This window comes from Trematomus bernacchii, unplaced genomic scaffold (genome assembly GCF_902827165.1).
Source record: "Trematomus bernacchii unplaced genomic scaffold, fTreBer1.1, whole genome shotgun sequence".
Taxonomy (NCBI): Eukaryota; Metazoa; Chordata; class Actinopteri; order Perciformes; family Nototheniidae; genus Trematomus; species Trematomus bernacchii.
In genome coordinates this window covers 1,819,538-1,844,015 of record NW_022987739.1, presented here as the reverse complement: position 1 = coordinate 1,844,015, position 24,478 = coordinate 1,819,538, and the positions used below count along the sequence as shown (strand labels likewise).

The window sequence follows — 24,478 nt, the reverse complement described above, 5'->3', positions numbered from 1 at the left end:
ATTAAAACCCATTTATGGCAGGCAATTTTGCAGCTTAATTCTGCACTTTAACATTTGCTTCTGTTACAAAACTGAGTTAGAAAAAGGCACACACAGTGATACATGTGTTGCCTGCAGAAAGACTCCTTATTACAATGAGCTGAAGTCATCAGGTTGTGGTATGTCACCGCTTCCTCTTTGTATTCGTGTGTGTTTGCATGTCTGTGTGCAGGGAAGTGTTTCTGACCGCACCTGTGGTATTGTGCTTGGAGGAACTGGAACTCATCCTTGATCCTGTCACAGGAGTCGGAGGTTGTGAATTTCAGCTGCTGCGATGAAGCCTGCCAAAGAGAAAAACACAAACATTCAGTGAAATTAAAAAAGATGAGAGCAGAGTGAGAGAAATAATTAAAAACTTGCACATTAAATCAAGCCGTTTTCAATTTGATGCAGTCCAATGGGTACAGCATTAATAAGAAATTGGTTGCCACGTATGTTTCCACACATAAGGGGCAAAATGCATAAAACCTTGTCTACTCGAGACTACAACTGAGCGTAGAAAAAGCAGAAACACGCATTCCTATCGTTTCTGACATCTTTTTTTAACCCCATGCATGCATGCACTATTCTGTTATATATCTCCATCACTGTGAAACGACAGTCTAACCCACACTCAAGACAAAATTTGCCATAAATGGATGTTGACACTCCCCCTATTTAACTTTCTAAAGACATAACCCAGACTCTTTCTGTCCTTGGTCTGGCTCCGGCTGTACAGTGAAAAAGACATTAAGAGTTATTACCCCCGGCCATTATGAACAAAAGCATATGTTGTGACCCATGAGCGAGTCAAAGTTATTATCAAATGTCTGATATTATTTCAAAATTCCTTGATGGTACTCCAACAAATTGTGACAGTATATAAACCTGCTTGCTTATCCACTTTTGTATTTAATAAAGAAAACAGTTTGGACATTAACTAATTGAAAATAATTGGTAATGATTGCCACGATGTCCAATGTTTTCCTGTGTAACCTAGCACAAGTCTAGTGAGGGTTACACGTTCATATCATTTGGCAAGCCTTATGTTCACCAAAAAAGGCAAAACTGTGCACCAAATCGCCCGTATGTCACGTGGAAGACTTTGTTTGGGCCTCACACAGCAAGCTACATCAGCGCTCTTTCACATAGCCGGGATGTTGCCATTAGCCCTTATTGTAATTCCGTCCACACTACATTCCCCAGGCAGCAGTGATGGCCTGGCTGTGTGTGAGAGCACAGAAAGCATCAAACCCAAATAGGGACAAAATCTCATTATTTCTCAGCAGGCTGCATAATGGGTCAGGTGGGGAAAGAAAGAAAGAAAAAAAAAAAATCGACATTTCCCCACTACGATTGAGCAGGCATCAGAAAAAAAAAACATCAGAAATCTGATTGCCGCACTTACGGGAAGCTAGCCCGCCGCTGTTAGGAGTGACCCGTCGCTTTGTACCCTGCTCCCCACGGCATGCCGCTCAGCTTCATTTTTAACTACAAATAGGCTGCTTCGCATTCACAGAACCATGGCCAGAGAATATGCTAAGCAACAGGATTGCTTCAGGTTGTGCTGAGCTTCAAAGGCTGAATATGTTTTTGCTTGGTGGCTCAGCAGGCAGCGACTGGCTCTAACATGGTTAAGGGTTGGGGGGTGAATTCTTATTAAAGCCTCCCAGGGTAAACATACATACTCATGTTATTTTATTGGTTATAAAAAAACTAAACTCCAGTCCTGCCAAACGGGGAATGTGACCTCAGCCATTACACACACTGTCAAATGTCATGATAGGGGCTGACATTATATTTCTGCCCCCACACACATAAAAAAGAACCCCAAATCACACAAGCCATCCGCTGCTTGGAGACAGAGGCGCCGACTGTAAAGCAGAATAACCTTTTTTTTTTTTTAATTATCTTTCTGGCCGGTATTGGCATAGAGCAGCAAACAACAGCTTGGGTCTATGCCACACTGAGCCTGTGTCAACACAAAGCACTTAGCTACAGGCAGCCATGAAACTCACACTGCAATAACTGTTCCCTGCACTGGTATGGATCCTGAACAGTGTGTGTGTGTGTGTGTGTGTGTGTGTGTGTGTGTGTGTGTGCTGAACGATTAATCGATTTTAAATCGAAATCGCGATTTGAAATGATGCGATTATCAAATCGCAAAGCCTGCGATTTTTTTTAACATTTTATTTTTTTACTTCTTGTGTGTCAGTCATCCACACCAATCAGAAGTGCTGTGCTCCACATGTACCAGCCATCGTTAACCAATCAGAAGTGGCCCATGATAAAAGGTGATAGATTGATCCAATCACATTAAATTACATTACATTTAATTTAGCTGACGCTTTTATCCAAAGCGACTTACAATTACCAATCACCTGCCAAGTATTTGAAAGTGCCTGCCTTTTCCAAATGGCTTCCAATGGAGCGTTCCTAGATGGTTTGGTGAAACAAACCATCTGAGTCAGGTTAGTGATGCTCCATCACATGTTCTACATCTATTACAGGGTGAGTCTCAAACTGAAGCTTGACTTTAAAGCAACCCAACGGACGTTTCATGTAAGTTTAGTTCTTTCACTCGTAGCTCGGGCTGCGGGGGTGCTAGAGACGGGAGCACGTTGATACGACCTTCCTAGCCGGAGATATGGCCGCATTTTACAATAAACTTCCGTTGGGTCGCTTAAAAACAAATATCGCAAATCGAATCGCAATCGCAATATTTGTCAGAAAAATCGCAATTAGATTTTTATCCCAAAATCGTGCAGCCCTAGTGTGTGTGTGTGTTAGGGCTGCTCAATTAATCGTATTGTAATCGCAATTACGATTTTGGCTGTGTGTGTGTGTGTGTGTGTGTGTGTGTGTGTGTGTGTGTGTGTGTGTGTGTGTAGGTTGCCCCGGTGCCTGAGGGTAGCGTTTTTGCCCTAGATCCAATTTCCTCCATGTGTAGTGCAGTATGCAAACGTTTAAAATACCAAAGTTTGTCAGTCAACATCCCGGGGTAGAGGATCGCACCCCCCGGGGAAAACAGAGACACAGAAGAAGAAGAAGAGGAACAGAAGATGTGTAGACAAAAGTGGTTAACCTACAAATATTGCCATCAATATAGTTCTTTTTCGGATCAAATATCAGTGAGAAGAATGATTAAACAAAATGAGGTGAAGGTTTTGTTTTCTGGGGTTTTTATCACCAATATCAGGACTGTGTGAACTCCGGAACAACATCTCTCTGTTATAGTTTGTTATCTTTTATAGGCATAATATAGTTGGTAGCAGGCTGTTCTATTATGGAGAGGAGTTCTATAAACCACAACATTAAACATGGTCCCAGAATACGTTTTACAACCAGGCCATCACCTTTTGTTTATGTAAGCGAGGAGAGAGTGGTTATAACGTTGGAGATATGACAGACCTGTGTATGTCAAACATTTCATTATATAATGAAATGGTTTCAGGACATGTTTTAATGTTGGTGTAATGGTTGCAACCAGACAGAAATATGTTGCAGTGGTCTGCATCTGGGTGCCTGGGGGAACAAGATAACCGTCACACTTCACCTTCTACTGGAAATGTTTCACAGATTTCCAACATAGATCAGAACTCTACAGCGAAAGGATGTTTTTGCTAACCCTATATTTGGCTAAAGGCTGGCAATCATTTAAAAAAGATGGCTGGAGGTGATGTTGGTGCACACGCTAGCTCACAACCCTGCTAACAGGAAGTGAAGCAAGACAATTTAAAGGAGTCGTTTATAAAACCAAAACATCAAACAGAACTCTTGTACCAAGTTCACATATAATTAATGATATTGGAGGGTTTGATCATGTTTGCATCATAAGTCTCAGTGTCATTGAGGATCTGTACCGAACAAATACGTTTAGCTAAGTCTGTAAGATATATTAATAGGCCGGGTTAGCTCACGATTCAATAATACTTAATTTCAAATTGTATTCATAACATTTTTTAGCCTTTAACGAATATTTTGCTTACTGCAATTTTTGTATATTTAATATAATTTCGATAGATTATGAGTAATGCGCAGCCCTTTGTCGCTCAAACAACTGCTAACAAAAGTATATTCAAGATTCAAAGATTTTTTTGCCTTTATTGTCATGAGCTCAACAGTTGGAGCGTAGTTGTTGGAAAATAAATCTTAAGTCCCAGGCCGCCTAAAGTGCTAAGTAACAACAGTCTAATTAACTTGTTTTGCTAATGATGTAATCTAAGTACAGTATAACATTCTCAATCAAGGTTATCACAAAGCAGCCTAAATCCTGGATCAAACGTCCAGCAGGGTTTAGAAGGACGTTTCTCACAGTGCTAACCAGAAACCTCTCCACTACACAACCGCACTATGTAAGCTCTCCTGGCTTTGTGCAATATACACAGCTAACAATGTTTATTATCCCTCTCTCTGTCAGTGACCAAAACAAGGTGCTCTATGGGGGCCTGAGAGCCCACAACAGATGGATGCCCATAATGTTAATGAAATACTGCCGTAATATTGTGACACATGCCATCTGCTGTGACAAAAAAAGGTGCCTCCATGCTGTGTGTGAAAATGTGTTTGTGCAAAAGAGAGGCTAGGCTAATGTGTGTGTGTGTGTGTGTGTACACTTTTGTTTGTTACAGCAGAGTAGCCTAAACAATGTGAATGTGGCGGAGAAGGATATGTGTGTTAGAGCAAAACAGAGAGCGTAGAATAGGTGTGTGTGTGTGTATGTGCGTTGTGTGCGTTGTGTGTGTGCACGCAACTGTGCGGGGTGTGATAAGCCTCTGTATGATGCTTGGCTGCCAGAGGAACAAATATTCACTGCTATGAATCATACACAAGGATACAACAGCCCACACACACTCTGCCTAGCATACAACATTTGCATAGCACGCATACACACACACACACACACACCCTAAATGTAGGACAATCTCTAATTTGATTCTACCCTGCTCCTTTGAGACGTAATTAAAGCATTAAAAAGCTTTGTGCGCTGGTGAGGCAATTGAGACAGTCTTCAGCGAATAAATGGGATTCATCGTTTCAGGAAATTGCTGCCCCACCCCCTATCCCCCACCCAAAGCCCCCTCATCATCACCCACCCCCCCCCCCTACCCCTACCCCTCCTGGCCTCATCATCTGGTCCAATCCATGTGAAATCTACTGTGAAACATAATGTCTATTTTAAATAAGAATCAAGCTAAGGCTTTTTCTGCTCCACAGATCAGTCGACAAAGGCGATGGGAAGGGTAAGAGATTACGGGGGGGGCTTGGATTTACACACAACACTACAGTGATTAGATACACCAACATTCATGAATATAGTACATATATCCAGTAGTTTATTTAGACACACACACACACACACATGCAGAGCACATACACAATTACCATACACACAGACAATAACAGCAGGAACATGGGAAAACATCCTACTCCTTATAAATCCTGCCTGAGGGTAGCGGCAGTGTGGGGATTGTATTTCCTGGAGCACTGCCTGACTGTTTACATCTCAGTTGGAGTGTGTTTGCTTGTGTGTGTGTGTGTGTGTTGGGGGCAGGGATGGGGCCTTGGCATTGTAATCACTCACTAATGACTGGATGTTATCTCACTCCCACTTTTAAATGAATGCAGAAGATCTACGCTGACGAGCAGTTGCCCTATTTCTCCATGCCAGGCTGACTGTTTGCTCCATAGCAACAGTCCCATGGATGCCACTTGAGCCACCATGTCCATCTCAGACACATTATTGTTATTCAAGAGATCACACTATGACTGAGAAGAGTGGAAAGTATGTGTGGAAAGCAAAATAATCATGAGCCTTTTTGAGTTGAAATTATAGGGGTAAATTAGAGCCTTGATGTGAGCGCAGTACGCGTGTCGTTTAGAAAGATTGCTGCTCTCTTTTTGCCGAGAGCAGGTACAGAAGGTGGTGTTTAGATGCACTATTGCAAAATATTTGGAGTAATTCTACACAACTCTGCATTTTCTGAGCCTATTTCCTTTAAAATAAGTAACAACATGAAGCATTCACCCTACCGGAGGGCATAATTATGCCTGGCTCTGTGTATATGGTGAAGACAACATGTGGGGTATGTGTTTAACATGTAGGCAAAGCTCTCAGCAAAAATCCATCATGACATGATTCACTGAGCCAGACGTTAAGCCTTTTGCTAATACACCAGCAGCAAACAAGATCACATCTCCATCTAAGAATAGCTCTGACCAAACAATTCCATCTAAATATCCCAGATTAGTGTTTGGAATAAAGCGTATGTGCGCAGTGATCTGAGAGAGGGACAGGGCTAACTGGCCCCCATCCAAGCCAACTCTGTCTGGGCCAAGTGCGCCTTGCTATGTTAGCTGCTCACTGTGTGTGTGTTTTTAGTGTGTGTGTGTGTTTAGTTAGAGAGAGAGTGTGTGTGTGTGTGTGTGTTTTTAGTGTGTGTGTGTGTGTGTGTGTGTTTTTAGTGTGTGTGTGTGTGTGTGTATGAGAGGAGGCTGAGGAATAGGATTGTGTCTTCAGCCGCTCTGGACAGAGGCTTTAGAGCGCGGGGAGATTCTAATCCTGTTTGGGCCAGGAATTTGATTTTGATTATTATCTCTCACAAACCAAGCCATGGCTTACCCCCATTTCTACAGCACTATCCCCACAACACACACACATCTCCCCCTTGCAGCCCAACAGATTTGACCTCGTTAAGACGCTTTAAAGGGGATTATTCTACTTTTATCACTTCGAGTGAAGTGCCCTTGCAAACATAGGCTTGGCATGGCTCGGCCTCCCTGCCCACTCTGCAGAACTGTCTCGACCCGCTGTGTAACGTTGTTCAAGCGCGCAGTAGAAACACACACAAACATGACACTTAAGGCACATTGCCCTGCTCGCACAAAAATGTAGTGAACTTTACCCACAAACACACACATGTATGTATGTACACAAACATAGCAGAAACAAGGTGGGGGTAGGGGCGCGCACACACACACAAAGGAAAATTGTGCAGAGATTGCAAAGCCAAGGGAAATGGGCAATTTGTCAAGAGTGGGGAAAGTGGTGAGGCCGACAGGGCTGTGGGTTTGGAGACCATGGCTGAGATTAAAGCCAGCCTCGCAGAAGGGGGGGCTCTAAGATTACACCCAGTACGGTTGTGGAGATGATTGATGCCTGCTTGTAAAAACCAAGGTTATTACTTACAACAGCCAGCGAAACAGGGACGACGTGGAGGGAAGGAAGATTAGTCCCAAAGTTTGCAACAAATAAGTGGACAATGAAAGCAGAAAGCAGAAGTGCCGACATGTGGCTGACACAAGGGAAACCTCAGTTTCATCTGAAGTGCACTAAAGTTCTAGTCTCTGTTCATCTTAAAAGTTTTTCAAAAAGGTAGAGCAATTCCGTTCCTTGAGTCTAATCCATGGCCATCTAATCTTGAGATTATGCTTTATTATAGAATAATGTCAGCACGTGTAGCGGCACGTTCACACAGGCAGCAGTACAGTGAGAATAAAACACTCCTCATTCATTTTAATGACACTGTGTTGATTGTGTGTCAAGGCTTTAGTGCATGTCCAATTAAATGCTTTCAAATGGTCAAACAGCATCTGTAGACTTTTCTATGTTTTCAGCTGAGCAAATGTGCTTTACACTTTTCATAGCTTTGTATAAAACATCAATCTAACAAGTGTGTCCAATTCACTCAGCAATTGGCTAGCAGTGCAGGGGTCCGAAAGTACGGATTTAAAGTTTTCTCAGTATTCTTTACACAACTTCTTTCGTCACTTTTTCTTTGTAAAAACAACGAATGAATACCTTCACAAATAAGAAAGCTCCAAAGTGAGTGCAGTTATTCACATATTTGATTTATTAATCACATCAACCCTTTTCTATTACAGTCTTTACCCCCTCCTACAAGTGTTGCCCTTTGTAACTACTATAAAGAAAATGTTTTTGCAAAAACCCAATGCCTTGACATCTGACAACATCCTAGTGCATTGGCTAAATAAATGCAGGTATACATTTGTGGTAGAATATTTAGTAACGTGCACACTTTACATCGCTTTGTAGTGTTTTATTGTTTGATAATCCTTGAAACTAAACAATAACTGGCAATTTTGAGAATATCAATATCAATAATTATAACAGATTTATTTGGGCCAGGTGAGCATCTATTGGAGAATGAAAGTGTAAGAGATAAAAATGACTCGCAGGGGGACCGAAGGCTGAAGAAGGGACTCGGCCCGGTAACATGATCTCTGACCATTGAGCTAACTAGCCGCCCAATAACAAGCATTTATTATTAGGCATGAGACTGGTGGCAGACTGGTGGACTAGCGGGGCCCTGACGTCACAGCAGGGTGGTGAAAACACCTGCCAACATGAATTCTAAACACAAAAGAAACCAGTCCTGTCTAATACAGGAAGTCTGTCTTCACCATATTCCCCCCCTCCTGAACGAGGGAGGTTTGCATTGCCTTGCTATGAGTCCTTGTGGTGCCTGAATGAGGTCTTGGTGGCGATGAGGTGCCATATTGTTCCAGCCTGGAAATTCCTGCTCTCAGGCACACAAACAGAGCAGCTAATTCTCTTGTCTGAACTGGTGCAGTGCTTCGAGTTTTGGCAGGTCTAGGGGCCCTGGCCGGGGCGGGCCAATCCGGCGGCCCCCCGTCGAGCCGCTTTGTTCCAACCCATCGCACCGTTCTGCTCTGAGGAAAGGCCGCCCCGCTCCACCACCACCACCTCCCTCCTTCCCACCTCCCACACACTCCTCGTGGGGAGGCACTGCTGAATACTGATGCATCCACTCCACTCCACACACCCCCCTTCTTCACTCCCACACAAACCAACTGATGAGCTCTCAACTGCGTGTAAGAACGTGCACATACACACATTTTTTTTCTTTTCTTCAAGCATCTTTCAGAATTCAACACACTCAGATACTGCACATGCACACGTTCATAAATGCCACAGAAACACACACACATATTTACATTAGGAGCTCCAACGGATTTGAGAAATCCAAAAAACATGGTAAGACTCAGTTGACATCTGGTAATATTTATATCCATGTTCTTTCTGGTGAATTTTCAGCGATTCTTTAGGCAAGACAAATCGGCCCAGGAAGAAAAAGAAGCACGGATACAACTTGCAAATCTAGTTTTAGAGAGAAGTTCCTAATTACGTACATGTTAACATTCATTTTGACAGTTATTTTACAGGTAATAGTTATGTAAAATCCTTCAGTGGTGACATGTTTTCTATCGCCTTGATTCAGTTTTTTCATGTATGATGTGAACTCCAAAGAGATGTTAAAAATGTTTTTGCTTTAACTGTATTTGTACTTATGTGAACACCTAAAGCTGTATTATATGCGGCACCAATAACAAAATACTCTTTAAAGAGAAAGCATCTTAAAAGCTTTCATATAAAATGTTAAAAAAGGCATCTCAGATCCAAATCCAGGAATCATCCCTGGCCAACACAATCACTTCCTCGTGCTTGCTTTGTTAACAACTTATTACAATTTGGAAGGGGAAAGGTTGACAGTTTCCTACATCCTTTTTGGATTATATCCAACACTTTGACAGTAAGCTGAGTATTGTAGTAGTGCATAAAAAAGCCTTTAATTGAAAGCTAGAATTTAGGCGATTTTTCCCTCAGGTCTTCTGTATAAAGCAGGCCAATAAATATCAGTAATCATTTTAAATTTAAATTGATGAGTCATCTGATCGGCTTTTATAAAAACCACAAATCAAACCATTTAGCTGATACTGATCAGTGGCTAGGGGTATAAGTCAGAGTGAACGTGTATTCAAATGTATCTTCTCTGCCTACTTCAGTCCAAATCAGTGTGTGTGTGTGTTTAAGAAAAGAATGGCTGCACCAATACACACCCCTCCCTTTCAACCTACCCCAAAGCATTTTGACAATCATCAACTGTGGCCCTTCACAAAAATCAACATCACCTGTGACCCATGGCCTCCACTCGGCCACTCTAAAGCAGGGCCTCCTGCAAGGTTCGGGCGGGGGGGGCGGTGTTCGGGGGGGCTCCGCGGGGCTCTGTTTGTCATGCTAATCAGCTGGCCTAACCTTAACGACCCAGACATCTGCTGGTCTGCGTGTGTCAAGCCCCACATTCAATTTGTTCCCCAGATACAAAAAGTAGATAAGACCCTTGAGGCTGGTAAGAATGTCGGTGTGTGTGTGTGTGTCCTTGCTGTTGATGGGTGGAAGAGAAAAATCCCTCTATTTTCATGCATGTACTAGAGCAATTATTGTCAGCAGAGAAAAGAGAGCTAAAGTGTATGTTCAATGCTAAATTCTGTGTGTATGTGTGTGCACGCTTCAGTGTCTAGTACCCCCCACCATCCAACACACACACAGGAACACGTGTGTGTGTGTGTGTGTGTGTGTGCAGCAGAGCGACGGAGAAGGGGTGGGGGGAGTTTGTTTAATGGGCGAGACAGGGGACCATGGGGATTAAGCTCCCCCCAGCTGGAGGCTTTAGAGGAAAGGCTGGGGGCTGTCCTGTTAATTCAAGTGGGCTTAATAATGCCTGTGCCCCCTCTGCCCCTGACCCTCCCACCACTACATCAGATCTGGGAGGAAACGCATGATAAAGGGAGACAAGCAGGAGGAGGGGAAGGAGGAGGGAGTGTGTCAGTGCGTGTGTGTGCGTACAACCTGTGGCCATCTCTACACTGGAGCATGGGCTCGGGGGACTGCAGAGAGATTTCGCCTCCATATTACTTCGCTGCTCTCCGGCTTTGGCAACGGGCCTTTCTGTTGCTCCACTTTCACACCACAGCCAGCTTTGTTGGAGCTGCATTAGGATTAATCAACACCCAAAACAATATGGCAAATGCTATCAACTGGGTCAAGCGCTGTGCCACTATCAAATTAGGCTTTTTCCTATTAAACCAATGAACTGTGCAAGGAACGGTGGATTAGAAATGCAGTCTTTGACTTTAAAAGCTAGATGAAACCTCCCTAAACCTGGGTCTACTTTGTGTCTAAGGGGACAACTATCTGACATAAGCAAAACCAATGCAATGTTTCTACATCCTGGCAAATCTATTAAAAAGGGAAGCACCTCCACTAGGAATTACTAACGTCTGAGCACACAATATCTACCCAAATAACAAAGAACAAAATGTCAAACTGTGGATGACGGAGATTAACCCGTAAAGAGCATCTGTAAAGAAAGCTAATGGGAAAGAATGACCCGCGTGTTAAGGCCCGGACACACCAAGCTGACACCAAAGAACTGACACAGACGGACCCCCGACTGTTGTGTCGCCTCGCGTCTCTGCGTCTTGGCCATGTGTCGCACTGGAACACACCGCAAAGACTTCAGCCGACGGCCAAGAAGCACGTACGAACTGCGCATGCGTGAGTGGCAATAACTCTCCTTACCAGCAGGCGGCGGTAGTGTGTATTCGTCATTCAAAAGAGGCAACAACCGGAAGACAGACGGCGTGATAACCAGAGAAGAAGAACAGACTGCGTGAAATAAACAAATGGCGTGTGCGTTCCATTTTCACTCTACAACGAGAAGCTCATGGGGCTTTCCCGAACCTGTGTCGAGAGCTGGAGTTAAATGAAATCGACATGGGTTTTCGGCCGAAAAGGTGTCGGCACGGCTGAAAAGACACGACGGTGCGGGACACACCAATCTGAGTAGGACGCCCATCGACGGCCAAAATCGGCTTGGTGTGTCCGGGCCTCTAGACAGGAACATCTCTCTTGTTTCTAAGTAAGCATCAGCTAAAAGCCATGCATGAGGCTCTTTTACTGCTGCTCTCTTACACTTTAATTTACAAAAAAAATAGCTTTGAGTATCCAAGCAAGGCAAACATCTTCAATCGGCTTCTCTAAAACCCCCATGAAAAGCCTATACATAATTGTAATGCAGTTGTGACCACGCATCACTACCGTTGCCAAATCCTCTGCTGCTTTAAATCCTCACACGAGAGGATCCTTGATTGTGCCTTCCATGGTGGGAATGTAGCGCTTTTGTTCACATCACACTGAATTTTAACGCTAATGGTACTGCAGAGAGAACAAAGGAAACGAGAAGGAAAGCATATTTGGTGCTGACCGAGTCATTTTGGAGAGATCCATCATCTGTCATTATGAGACAGTGCTGTTACTCTCATCCTCCAGCTCCTTATCTTTGACACTCATATCTATATGAGTGTCACATATTCTCCCCATCCTCAGGCCCCTGTGACAGGAGCAGCTGAGGAGGAAGAGGATTGAAGAAAAAGACGTGTGTGTACTGTATATTTATGTTTTAAGCCAGAGGAGAGGGTGGGGGGGGGGGTCGACACACAGGTGTATTTGTGGAAATGGCTTGTTGTAGCAGGTTAAGGCTGAAGCAGCTGCAGAACGAGAGAAGGGACATCCTAAATTCCCAAATCCCATATTTAATCCTGTGTGCCGGGTCTTAATGCCCCAATCAAGCAGCATAAGGGCACTCAATTGGATTAGAAAAATAACCTGCTATCAGAAAGGCAGGCAGGCGGCATGGAGGGGCCCAGCTGCTCTCACCTTGGAGAAGGTGAGTGATTTCTCACCCCTTCAGGAGGTGCCTCACCCAGAGGAAGGAGGGTGGTAAAAACAGGGCTCTTAAGTGACATTTCGTCCCAGTAATTTGCTCAATTAAGTGCAGCAATATATTATCTCAAAATAATGATGAAACAGAATATTACAAATATGGCTGCAGTTCTGTTTCTCCAGCCTAACTTGAAGAGCAGAAATAACAAGACTAACTCCACTCCTTAATTGGGCTTGTCAACTAGCCAGAAGCTTGCTTGTCATACCTTTTTCTACCAAAATGATGCCATATATGGAAGTCTTTTTATATAAATGATTCCATATATGGAAGTCTTTTTATATAAATGTGTTTTGACTTTTGAGTTGTATGATGAAAAGGAAACAATAGAGTCCCCAAAGTATTTTGCACCCTAACTATGTTTTCCCTTTACACCTGAAAAAGTGGCTTTTTATGTGAAACAAAAAGGACTTCTTTGATTGAAGATATGTTTACAGACGAAAGCAGAGTAGGTTTTTTGATTTTCCGTTTGAATTGTTCTCTAAAAACACAAACAAAAATCCACTTAGATCATCAATTTCAGAACACTTAAGTTAAACTCAGTAGGATGAGCAGCTTATACAGGATTTCACTTATCTGACAAGCCAGGCCAGAGGTTCACAAATCCTCACATCCTGCTGTCTGAAACACACATGAGCTGACTCCCATCAGCAGCAGCCGCACAATCAGGCTGCCACACATACTGGCTGCCAAAGGGCAAACACATTCATGTCACAAAGACTTTCAGGTTCTAGCTCCGGTAAACAGCTCTTCTGCTTTGAGTAGTAGAATAACTAGCGGTGGAGACAAGACGTTGCCAGGGAGAAGCAGTGGGCACAGTCCCTGGCGACATAAAATACTTTCTGCTGTTGTGTTTACCTGCGCTGCACTGACACTGACACGCACACACACACACACCTTTTTGTTAGATTCGCCCTTGCAAAGGAAAGGTGAAATGGCAGCCAAAACCAGAAGGTGAAAATACAGGCTAGTCACTACATGTGGATTCCTTTTGGCACAGTAAGAAGCCAATTAAATTGACTTATTCAATTTTAAGTGCCGAAAAAAAAACGCCAAATGTTTTGCTAGGCGATTAATCCAAGAAAGAAAAATCGAAACATTTGTTGGTCAAAGCTTCTCAAATGCAATGATTTGATGCTTTTTGTTGCAGTACCAGATTATAAAAAGGAGTATTCTAGGGTGTTTTTATTTAAAATGAAGGCGCCTACAACTGTTTTATGGCATATTTATAAAAAAAACAGATGAATCCATTAAATAAGAAAATAGTCAAGTACACATCAGACAACGTAACACATATAGGGTTTTCAGTAACCAAGGCTAAAAAGCGAAGATTAATGTCGGCACGAAACTCTCTTTTCGTGATACTCTTCATAGGTCTTGCTCGTTTGCCATTAGTCTGCACAACATAAAGAAATGTTGCGTCTTGCAAAAACACTGTTAAATATTGCTAAACGATATTACTTGCGATAAACCGATATAAAGTGCACTTTCTGTGAATTCCAGCAAATTGCTAATTGAATTACAGAAATAAAAAGGAGATTATTCCCATCATTCTTTTACTCAACGTTTTATTCTCTCACACAAACTAATCTACTGAATTGCTGAAATGATAACTTCTGCAAAGTTGTAATGACAGACATACCTGCATATTTTCACAGTGACAAGTAACACAATTCAGGCAGTCACTTAACATAAATGTTTGACCAATGGGCTGAGAGCCCTCATCCCTGATGAATACATGCCCTGGACTGAGTCTCTGTTACCATGGAAACTTGAGATTTAGGGGGAACAGAGGAGATGTGAGCCTTTTACAGTCATAAAAAAATTGTGTACAATGAATTGTGTGGGTTTGACAACACCACTATATTTTGCTACACCTACACCCCAAGACATTAAACATACATTATGGCACTTTTTTCAAAATGCAGCCCATTGAAAATGCACTGACACAAGGGTGAACACATCTTATAGTTGTGAAATGTGACAGCACTCATTAGATTTGTAGGATTTTTACAGGAGTCCATTATCTGGGGAACAGTTAATGGACTCCAGTTTAAGTCCCGAATACATAATGTTTTAGTACTTTGCACTATTGTAATGTAAATTACGCAATGTCTATACTGGATGTGTAAATACTAAATATTTCCATTTGAGTATTGTGAATATGTATACATTTGCTGTTAATATTATTTGTTATTATTTATATATTTATTTTATCTTTAACTCACGTGCAATGCTTGACAACACTGCTGCTGTGACAAAATAATTTCCCAATTAGGGATGAATAAAAGTATCAATCTTTTCTCTACCATTATGTCTCTATTTTATAATGCCAAATGACACCTCTTCTGTAAAACTTACCAGAATTAAACAATGCAATGATTACTGCCCAAAACTTTGTTCCTCATCATACCTCTTTACATTATATTACCTGCAAAAAAACAAGTTGCATGCATACTTTCACCTAATAACTACCCTGCTACTGTAGAGTCTATATTTCTGCAAAAAATGTCAAATTGAAAACCACTTACTGAGTGTCTTGATTGTGGAAACATCATGTCAATTCCTTGTTGTAGCTCTCCTTCCCAAACACCAATCAACTGAGTGCGTTGTGTTTATATTTCTCCTTGCGTTGGTCCTTTGTCCAAAGCTAGCCCTGCCTGCCTCGCACAGGAGCTGTCCAGCGTTAGCACAGGATGCTAACGGTAGCTAGCGACCCCCCTAAAAAAATAATTAAGCCGAATATAAGTAATTCACGTCGAAGTAAAAGAGTCCTTGTCTGGTTGGTGCTAGACCATTCAGTTGCACTTGTCCCAACACCGTGTTTAATGTGTCAGACAACAGGAACCGTACCAGCAGATTTTAGCTAAAGCTAGCTAATTCTTCAAAAGCTGTCAGTCAAAATGATCCATCGCAGTTGAAAGCTTTCCGCGTTTAACGCTCGAGCGGCAGCGACGCTAACTCAACGCGTGTAAATATAAAAAAACGTTACGCTAACCGTTTATGGCTTTAAGCTAGGGAAACACGGAGGATAACGGTGTCTTCCTTTTTCTTGTGGCGGTCCTTCAAAGCTGCTCAGGTCTCTTGTTTTCAGCTGCGACTGTGCTGATGAAAAAGTAAAGAGGAGGAGTAGAAAAAAAACGGTCTAATTCTCAGAAATAACAAAATGTCTGCGGGTTCGTTTAAGTTGAACCGTCCAACGGCTACAAAGAAGTCGTGCGAGTGGTGGAAAATGGAAATCAGTGTCGTCGTTAAGACTGTTAATTAACTTTAAATTAAAACGACACAAAGCTGGAGATAAACTCAGAACGTTTATCCGTGGAGAGTCGTGGAGGAACGAGTGGATTCTTCAGTGGTGGTGAAGCTACAAAGTCAGTCCATTCCTGGAGCTGGTGGGTAGAGCTGAGAACGCCCCACACAGAACCACCGCGGATAGATCGGCGGGGCGCCGCGGATCTACACGCCGCAGATCTAGCTCCTCAGCCGGCTGATGTCTGGGCAAATAGCGCCTCATGTGGACAAGTCCCCGCACCGTCACTGCCTGTATTAACGAGGATTTATTAATAATAATAATAATAATAATAATAATAATACTAGTTTCAAGTTTCATGGCTTTTATTGTCATGTGTGCATAGCTGCAGTGTAGTTATGACAATTCAAATATTAGGTCACAGGCTCCTCCAACAGTGCAACACAATAAAACAGATAAAATAGCGCAAGTAAATAAAATAGAATATAATAGAATATGATAGAAACTGTGCAGAATAGTCTATACACTAATTGAAATATTGATATATATATATAGTGAGTTGCAAACAGATGAATGTTATGTATGTTCTTTCAAAAGTGTTTAACAGTCGTATGGCCTGTGGGATGAAACTACTACTACTAATAATAATACTACTACTAATAATGATATATAATAAATACAAATAAGGACTACATATATACACGAAAAAACACAGGAAGTACACATCAAATCCCTCTATTTCTACATATCTCGATCTATTCACATTTTAATATATTCTCCTATATTCATATTTATTAAGAATTTCATGTATAATTGAAAATCAGACAGACTGAATTGGTACTTTATCATTACAGTAGCTCCATTTTATAATAACAAAACATTAAAGTTGGAGAGATGTAAAAGTAAAACAAATGTACTTCAATAAACTGTATACCAATACATATATATAAAACGTGTATATTACAATAAAGTAGTACATTTTATTATATTAAAGCTGAAAATGGTTCATATGGTTAAGTCCTTACCGAAAAGTATTATTAAGATACACAATATTGCTTGAAAAATACAGTTGAAGCTCAGTCCATTATGCTACACACTAAAAATATTAAATTAATATTAATTACAAATATTATTCCATCATTATAACTTTTACTATCAGTTCATTGCACCTTATACTAGGCCTATATATTATACCTCATACTAGTATAACATCGCATACTATGTGAAGATGTTATACCGTCTTACCTTATCAAAAAAACATTATGTTTCTATTTTGCTAGATCAATACAGATTAGCATCATATTCATAACTAAATCACAGTTTTATTCTGGAACATATATATACTAGACTGGCTGCTTTAAATTCAACATGTATCCTTATTTCCTAACTTTGCCCTTATAACTACTGTGAAGGAAAAAACATTTTTATACTATAATACTCTGATATACACTTTTTCTAATAGTTGCAACTTACATTTTATTTTAAAAGTTTTAATAATCATTATTTCCCCTCACCAGGTCTCTGAACATTTCTAACATTTCACAAATAAAACGTGTCCGCCATAATGGTTAAATAAAAAGCCTTTAAAAAGAGTGTCGATATAAATAATTGTTTTATTATTTATAATCTTTCACTATTTATAATTTTAGACTGTTTTATTTACATTTTGAAAGAAAACGTTTTCCCATAGGATCCCATAGAAAATGCATGCGGGTAATTTTTGACCCACTTATGGAAGCTTGGGGTTGTAATACAAAAACTACAATTTCTTAAAATGTAAATTAAAATTTTGAATGGCATGATATCCAAAACATGTTTTTTGAGGAATAGCTGGAATATGAAATGATAAAAAAAATGTAATTACAAAGATACTTCTAGAAAACCACCTCACCGGGTCAAAAAAGACCCACTTATGCATCTAAGGGTTTTAAGAGAAGAAATACTAAACCATTGGATTGCATTATTTTCGGTATCAGACTTGAATAGTTTGAAAGTGGTATTATCCTTTAATCACAATACAAACAGACTGCAAAGAATAATGTACAAGGATGCAATAAGAGAGTATAGGAACATATTTTATTCCAATTTAAAACATTTAAAGGAGAAGGCTATGAAAATCATTTTCATGTTTGAATGAGGTTCAGGCAACAGTGGTTGAAATGAAACATACAAAAGAGAAATATGGCTAAAATACTGTAAATCAATAACCATTAGGACCCTTTTTCATGAGGGCGTTGCATGAATACAGTATCTCACCCCCCCACTCCCCCCCCCCCCCCAACCTGACAAACACATGCAGTAAAATGACATTTATCTTAAAAACAGCAGTTCATCATTAATCTTAAATATAGAATAAAATTGTCCTTTTTTTTTGTTAATTAATCACATGTGTTTATTTGTTTTAAAAACTGGACCATGAAATTCACCGGCCCTTTGATTTTTCACAACATTGGCACTTGTCAAGAGTCTGGCTTTACAAAGAAAGGGGATTGGCACACTCATTGTACATAATTTACATTTGGTATACTTAAAAAAAAGAAAAGAGAAAGAAGAAAAAAAAAAATCAAACAAAAACACATTACTTTCAATTTGTACACCACTACACAAAGTTTATTTTTTACTCTTTTAAAAAAGTCTGTCATCTTAAGTGGTCCTAAATACACGTGTTAAGGTGTGTTAACCTCACAAAAGAAACAAAAATATGCAAAGATAGCTTTTTAATATCACCGTATGTCCATCCCTCTAATCAGAATGGATCTCAAGCTTAAGCAATAGCCATCAAAAGTGTACACATACATACACACGCACACACACACCTCGGAGTACCAACGAGTGCTTTAACGGACGTCTAAGTTGCATGAATGCAGCGGTGCAGCTTCAGTGCCTTCGACCCGGGGAAAGATACACAGTCCAATAAAGTAAATCAGGGAAAGAGAGCGGAGAATGGCGGACATGTAAACACAGAGTATTAATTCTACCGATTACAACCACCAACATATTACATAATGGTCATTTCAGTACCTTCACATGGCAAGTCTTTCAATAAATACAGTAATACTGAGGCTTAACACACAAGCTTCATTTGGAAAAGAAAAGACACCAAAATGTAAAAGTGAATTAGGAATATTTCGTATCTTTTCTGTGTCGGATGTTGTTTGGCACTGTGTACTACTTACATTTCATAAAAACCTTCTAAATAACACACAACCGGGATGCAACTCAAGAGCATTTTTATTTTCCTCGATGAATCAATTAGTCGTCTTGTTTTTTAAATGTCAGAAAAGGGTGAAAAATGTTTCCTGATGCCTGCGATTACCTCCTCAAATGTCTTGCTTTATCCACAACTCAAAGAAATTCAAATGTTATGTCGTAGAGAAGTAAATAAATCACAAGATGTTAACATTTAAGACGTTTTGAGTCCAAGATTTTTGACTTTTTGTGTAAAAAAACAACTCTAACAGACTCCTCAATTATCAAAATAGTTGTCTAGTTGCCAAATAATGATTACGGTTTGCTGAATTAATGCAGATTAAAGCAAATCAGTGGAAGTCAATGGAAAGAATTTCAAATAAACGACCCAGCTCTGCTCGTATCACTGGTCGAGTAAAAAATGTGACGTTTGTCTTTGTCTGTCCTTGCATAAGGTTGTTAAAACTGATGCAAAGTTTTTTTTAAAAGAGTACGACATCCTGCCAACACTGGTCCCCATAGTGGGACCACTTTGTTTATCGCTCTCATAGCAGTCCATTCAAATCCATTTGTTGCAACATCTCATCTACAAGAGGATACACACACACACACACACACTCCTGCCCTTGAAGTGTGCCACCTGAAAGCCAAGCTGAGGGTTTTAAAACCACACAGACATGTCATCCCAGCAGTGAAGCAAAACACAATACTCCTTTCCAAACTCGACTGGTTTAATCGACTGACAAACATGCACAAGCTCTTCATTTCAAACAAAAGTGACACCCACAAGATGACTGTCTGTCAGCGAGGAAGTGTAAGAAGCGTCAACCTGGACAAGAAGGCGTTTAAATGTCGGCTGAAGCACCGAAGATTAACCCACTACAAATACAAGATGGAAAAACAAGATCTCATCAGAAATTCACGTCAAAGTCAGAAACCTCTCCAACATTTTTTCAACTCATAGAATGGCACTTAGCATAAACATCCCTTCTTCATTAATGTGTCTTAGAAAGATTTAACAACATCATTTACACATCTGCACCAGAGAAGATTACTCTCACTGGGTGCACGGGACTAAAATCAATCATAAGCAATACACAGGGTGAGTGAATGTCTCTAGAACTTTTCAGATCATACTACCTTTTTGTAGAAAATACGATGTATATTCATTTGTAAACCTTTTGGCAAACAATTTAATTTACACAGAGGGGGTACGGATGGATCTGTAATCCAAAAAAACACTGCCCTTCAACCAATGCGAAACACTACAAATTAGAAGACATGCCACATAGTGGAAAAATATTAGAAAGCCAAGAAAATCAGCACATAATCCATGTAAGTGTAAGAGGATGGTTAGATTCGGCATGACGCTAAAAAAACGTGCTATTGCACCTTGGGAAACCCTACTTCTTCTCCTCTAAATAGGCCAGAAGATAGCAAAGAAAGGACTGCTGCACCCCCCCCCCCCTCCCCCTCCCCCACACTCTCCTTCAATGAACCTGAACACACTCTTGATTTAAAGCCCCTCGTTAATTAATTAATTGCACCTTTTGCTCTATGCCGTCCATAGAGTCCTTTCATGTCTACCAAAGCTGCTAGTAGTAGCCCTTGTGATGAAAAAGTTATGAAAACTTACCTGAATTACATTGTGAAGACAAAAAATAGCCATCTAACAGCTTAATGGAAATATTAGAACAACGACCAGGCAAGAGACACGATATGGGATTGGAACCAATAAGCCAACACATATCCGTAAGAATTACCACAAAACAAAGCAAGCATCTTCGACAGTAAATATCCAACCACTACGTTTTTATCTTTCTTTTTCCTATTTGCATAAAGCACAAACCCGACATGGAAACAGTGTTTTCTTTTCCCCATTGTCAAGCGTTTCAAAACAGAACTGCAACAACTGAATATATGAAGTATCGTTATAAAGATAGAACACTTGTCCATAAAATAGTTTTTTTTACAGCAGTATAAAATCTCCTCCCGTCTCATTGGTTGGAAAAAGCTGAAACTAGGGAGGAAGTCTCACTTACTGTACCGACAACACTTAGATCTGATAAATTAGACGTACAAAAAAAGAACTGTTTACTCTCTTGCTATCCGTTATCAAATGTTGGCTGAATAATATGGCAAAGGAAAGAGTTGATTAGGGAGAAAAAGCATGATCAAGACCAACTGGTGATTTAAGCTAAGTGTGAGCGCGTTGTTTCCTCGACAACAGACTATTGCACTGCTCCAATCTGGTGTCATCACTCGCTCGTTGTGCACAGGAAGATTATTCTCACCTTCAAAAAGGGAACATAGAAAATAAATTACAGTACTAATACATTTGTGATTCAGACAAGTCGACGTAAAAAAATGCCACACAAAGTGAGCCGTTATGCCATCTACATATTAATTATTCAAGCACTTCATTTTGGCAATACCAGTTTCCAAATTGTGTTAGCATCTGAGCCGCGTAAAGGACGAACAGGATACTGGCAAATATATTTACAGAAACAAAAGGAGGCGTTTGTAATTTGTCAATGTGATGATATACAGTATGTGAAAACCACTAGTGTTGTCTCTTAATTCTGTGTGTTGTAATGCATGTTTGAAACGAGGGGTAGTGTAAATGGAGTATACCTTCGAGTAGTCATCTTCAATTTAAATGTAATTGCAGAAAAGCAGATATATTATCGCTAAGAAGAAGCTGAAAAAGTGTACAGAGAATCGTCTCTGTGCAGCCCTCACTCTGTGTGAGCAGCATGACAACTTTATTTACATTCAACAGAGCTTCTGTGCTCTGATTTGGGGCAAAAAGGAAAGAAAACAAGACCCGGGAAAAGCAAGTACCTCACTGCACCCCCGCACTGCGTGATAATATATTCCTATTATCGTAATTAGTGACCCAGGGTCTGCAGCCGGCCCTCCTCTGTAGTGTATAACATGCACGGGTTAAATAAGAACAAGGGGAGAGAGCCCTTTTTCCATCAAATCTACCCAGAGAAGCCTCGACCCACCTGCAACACACAAGCACTGGTGATAATGTAGTGTAAAAGAAATAATGTGAGCCGTGTCCAGGAAAAACCCTAAAAAAGGGGACAAATGGGAGAGTTGTATTTGGGTTTGTACAAGCGGAACCACAAAACAGATACAAAAATGTGAAAGTAAGGACAGGACATGTGTAGTGTTGGTCTGCTAGAGTGAAGTGTGTTTCATGCAGATGTGTGTGTCTGTAGAAGTGGACTCTGCATTGTGTGTGTGGGGGGGGGGCTGCAGGTCACTCTCTCTCTCTCTCTCTCTCTCCTCTCTCTCTCTTTCGCTCTCCTTCTCTCCTCACACCAGGTTGTATTCTTTGAGGTTGAGCTGCAGGATGGTGTCTTTGACGGCGGCGAAGACGAAGCGGATGTTCTCCGTGTCGGTGGCGCAGGTGAAGTGGGAGTAGATGATCTTGTCGCTGTCGGGGTTCAAGTCCACAAACATCTTCAGGATGAACTCCCGGCCCGCCTGGGCGTCCCGCTGAGGACCTGGAAGAGGAGACAGACCATTACTTTTAGCTTCTAGTGAGCGGCACGTCAGCATAATAAGATGAGATACATCTTTATTAATCCTGAAGGAAATTCAGGTGTCAGAGAAGCAACAGCAATACAAGTGAAACACAGGAGAGGACAGAGAGGAGTACATATAACAATAGGATTTATTAATTTAAAATATATTATAAAGTCAGTTTAACAGAACTAGCTTTGGCCAGTAATGAATATGTTAGAGGTCCAGTTATAGGCGACAGTTTGCCTGTTCTCTAACATTTTCTCTGTCTTTGTCGACAACAAACTCTCCCTTACCCCTGTACTGTGAACCTTTGCACATTCCTCTGACAATTGTGCACATTTCTAAACAATGCTTCCAAGTCTAATCAGATATACTGGACATATTTTTCACAGTAATTTACCAATTATTTGTGTATTTTCTAAAGATTGTAAATGTAAATGTTTTGTTTATTTTAGGTCGCATTCACACCAGCCTTGTATAGTCCGGTTGAATCGAACCCTGGTGCGTTTAGCCGCTTGGTGCGGTTCGTTTGGGTCGGTGTGAACACAGTCCGAGACCTCTGAAGTGAACTAAACAACCGGACTCTGGTCCACCTAAAAGAGGTGGTCTCGGACCGCTTGCTAGTGAACTCTGGAGCGGTTCATCGCTGGTGTGAACGCAGTCCGCACCAAAACACAGGAAGCGTAGTATTTACGCGTCACAAGAACGCGGATGTCTTCAGAATCGTTAGCGAAAGAGTGAAGCAGAGTGAAGTGTTGAACAGTGTCGTGTAAATTAAAAACAGCTATCAAACTAAAAACTATACATAAAAGTCAGAGCCACCTGCCGTCGGTGAAACCCCCTCCTTACTGCAGAACGTCTCATTATATGTGTTATAATGTTTTGTATCGCACGTTGTCTGATTATATAATCACATGCGCCGTCTGTTAGAGTCCATTGATATGCTCTCCAGATTAACAACAGCATGAAAATAACCTGCCGATGCTCCATGGCGGAGGCTCCGCTAGAAATTGCCGGGATTTGCGTTTTTACCCCCGTAATGTCTGACCAATTGTTGAACAGCATTTCCGAGCACATGAGTTGTTTGTTTGTTTGTAGCCTTTAGTTAACCAGGTAAAATCCCATTGAGATCAATGATCTTTTTTTCAAGGGAGACCTGCAGCACATTGGTTACACATAAAAACAACAGAAAACAAAAAGGACATCATACAACATAATTACAGGGGTACAAATTACAAACAGACTTGTGTTTAAAGTTTATAGTCCGTTTGAGTTTTGCCCGTGTGAACGCAAACCGAACCTTCTGAAAAATGAAACAAACTCTCGTCTGGTGCGCACCTGAGAAGCAGACTATTAGGTGTGAATGCGACCTTAATCTCTCAGTTTATTACCTTATTTTTTTTAAATTATACTTTGTTTGAAAAAAACATAACAAATATTTGGTAAATACAATGTATCTTTTTCTTTTACCGTCTCCTCTTTTAGAGGTAGAACAAATACTCACCTGTAACTTGTGTAACGTTACTGTCTTTCTCTCTTTTGTTATATTTGATCATTCACAGATAAACTACTACAAGTTCAGTTTGCATTGTAGTACAGCCTTATAGCCATAGGGTGTCACTGTTCAATCAGAGATATAAATGAAAGCTTTCTGTGTGTACTGGTTTGGTGTACATTATGGTAAAGGGTAAAACACATCCACAGCATTACTGACAGACACTGACCGATGGCTGAACTCCTGCCCTGTTTGGATAATTCATTAAATAAATGCTGGAATTAAATTCACTGCTGAAGCTCAGCTAACACGCTCCTGCACAACACAACCATTCAGGGACACCATATAACAAGTATGCATTTATTAAGAAGTCTAATCAAT

At 40.8% G+C, this 24,478-nt stretch overlaps 2 protein-coding genes across 5 annotated transcripts in view; both read right to left on the bottom strand.

Moving 5' to 3' along the window:
• The window catches only part of tle5 (TLE family member 5, transcriptional modulator), a 38,028-nt gene extending 21,989 nt beyond the window's left edge, over positions 1–16,039 (bottom strand). Inside the window, exons 1-3 of one of the 2 annotated variants that reach the window (XM_034146301.1) lie at positions 15,477–16,039; positions 15,155–15,344; positions 232–320 (exon numbers count right to left, since the gene is read on the bottom strand). In XM_034146301.1, coding sequence (XP_034002192.1) covers positions 232–320; positions 15,155–15,181 — 116 coding nt within the window. In that variant the 5' untranslated portion in view covers positions 15,182–15,344; positions 15,477–16,039. Of the gene's footprint in view, positions 1–231; positions 321–15,154 lie in introns of both variants that reach the window. The other variant, XM_034146302.1, reaches the window with a different exon arrangement.
• A 1,891-nt stretch (positions 16,040–17,930) lies between these two features.
• The window catches only part of LOC117495380 (guanine nucleotide-binding protein subunit alpha-11), a 47,790-nt gene continuing 41,242 nt past the window's right edge, over positions 17,931–24,478 (bottom strand). For all 3 annotated transcript variants that reach the window (XM_034146595.1, XM_034146597.1, XM_034146598.1), the window contains one exon: positions 17,931–22,580. In XM_034146595.1, the coding sequence (XP_034002486.1) occupies positions 22,390–22,580 (191 nt within the window). In that variant the 3' untranslated portion in view covers positions 17,931–22,389. The remainder of the gene's footprint in view (positions 22,581–24,478) is intronic.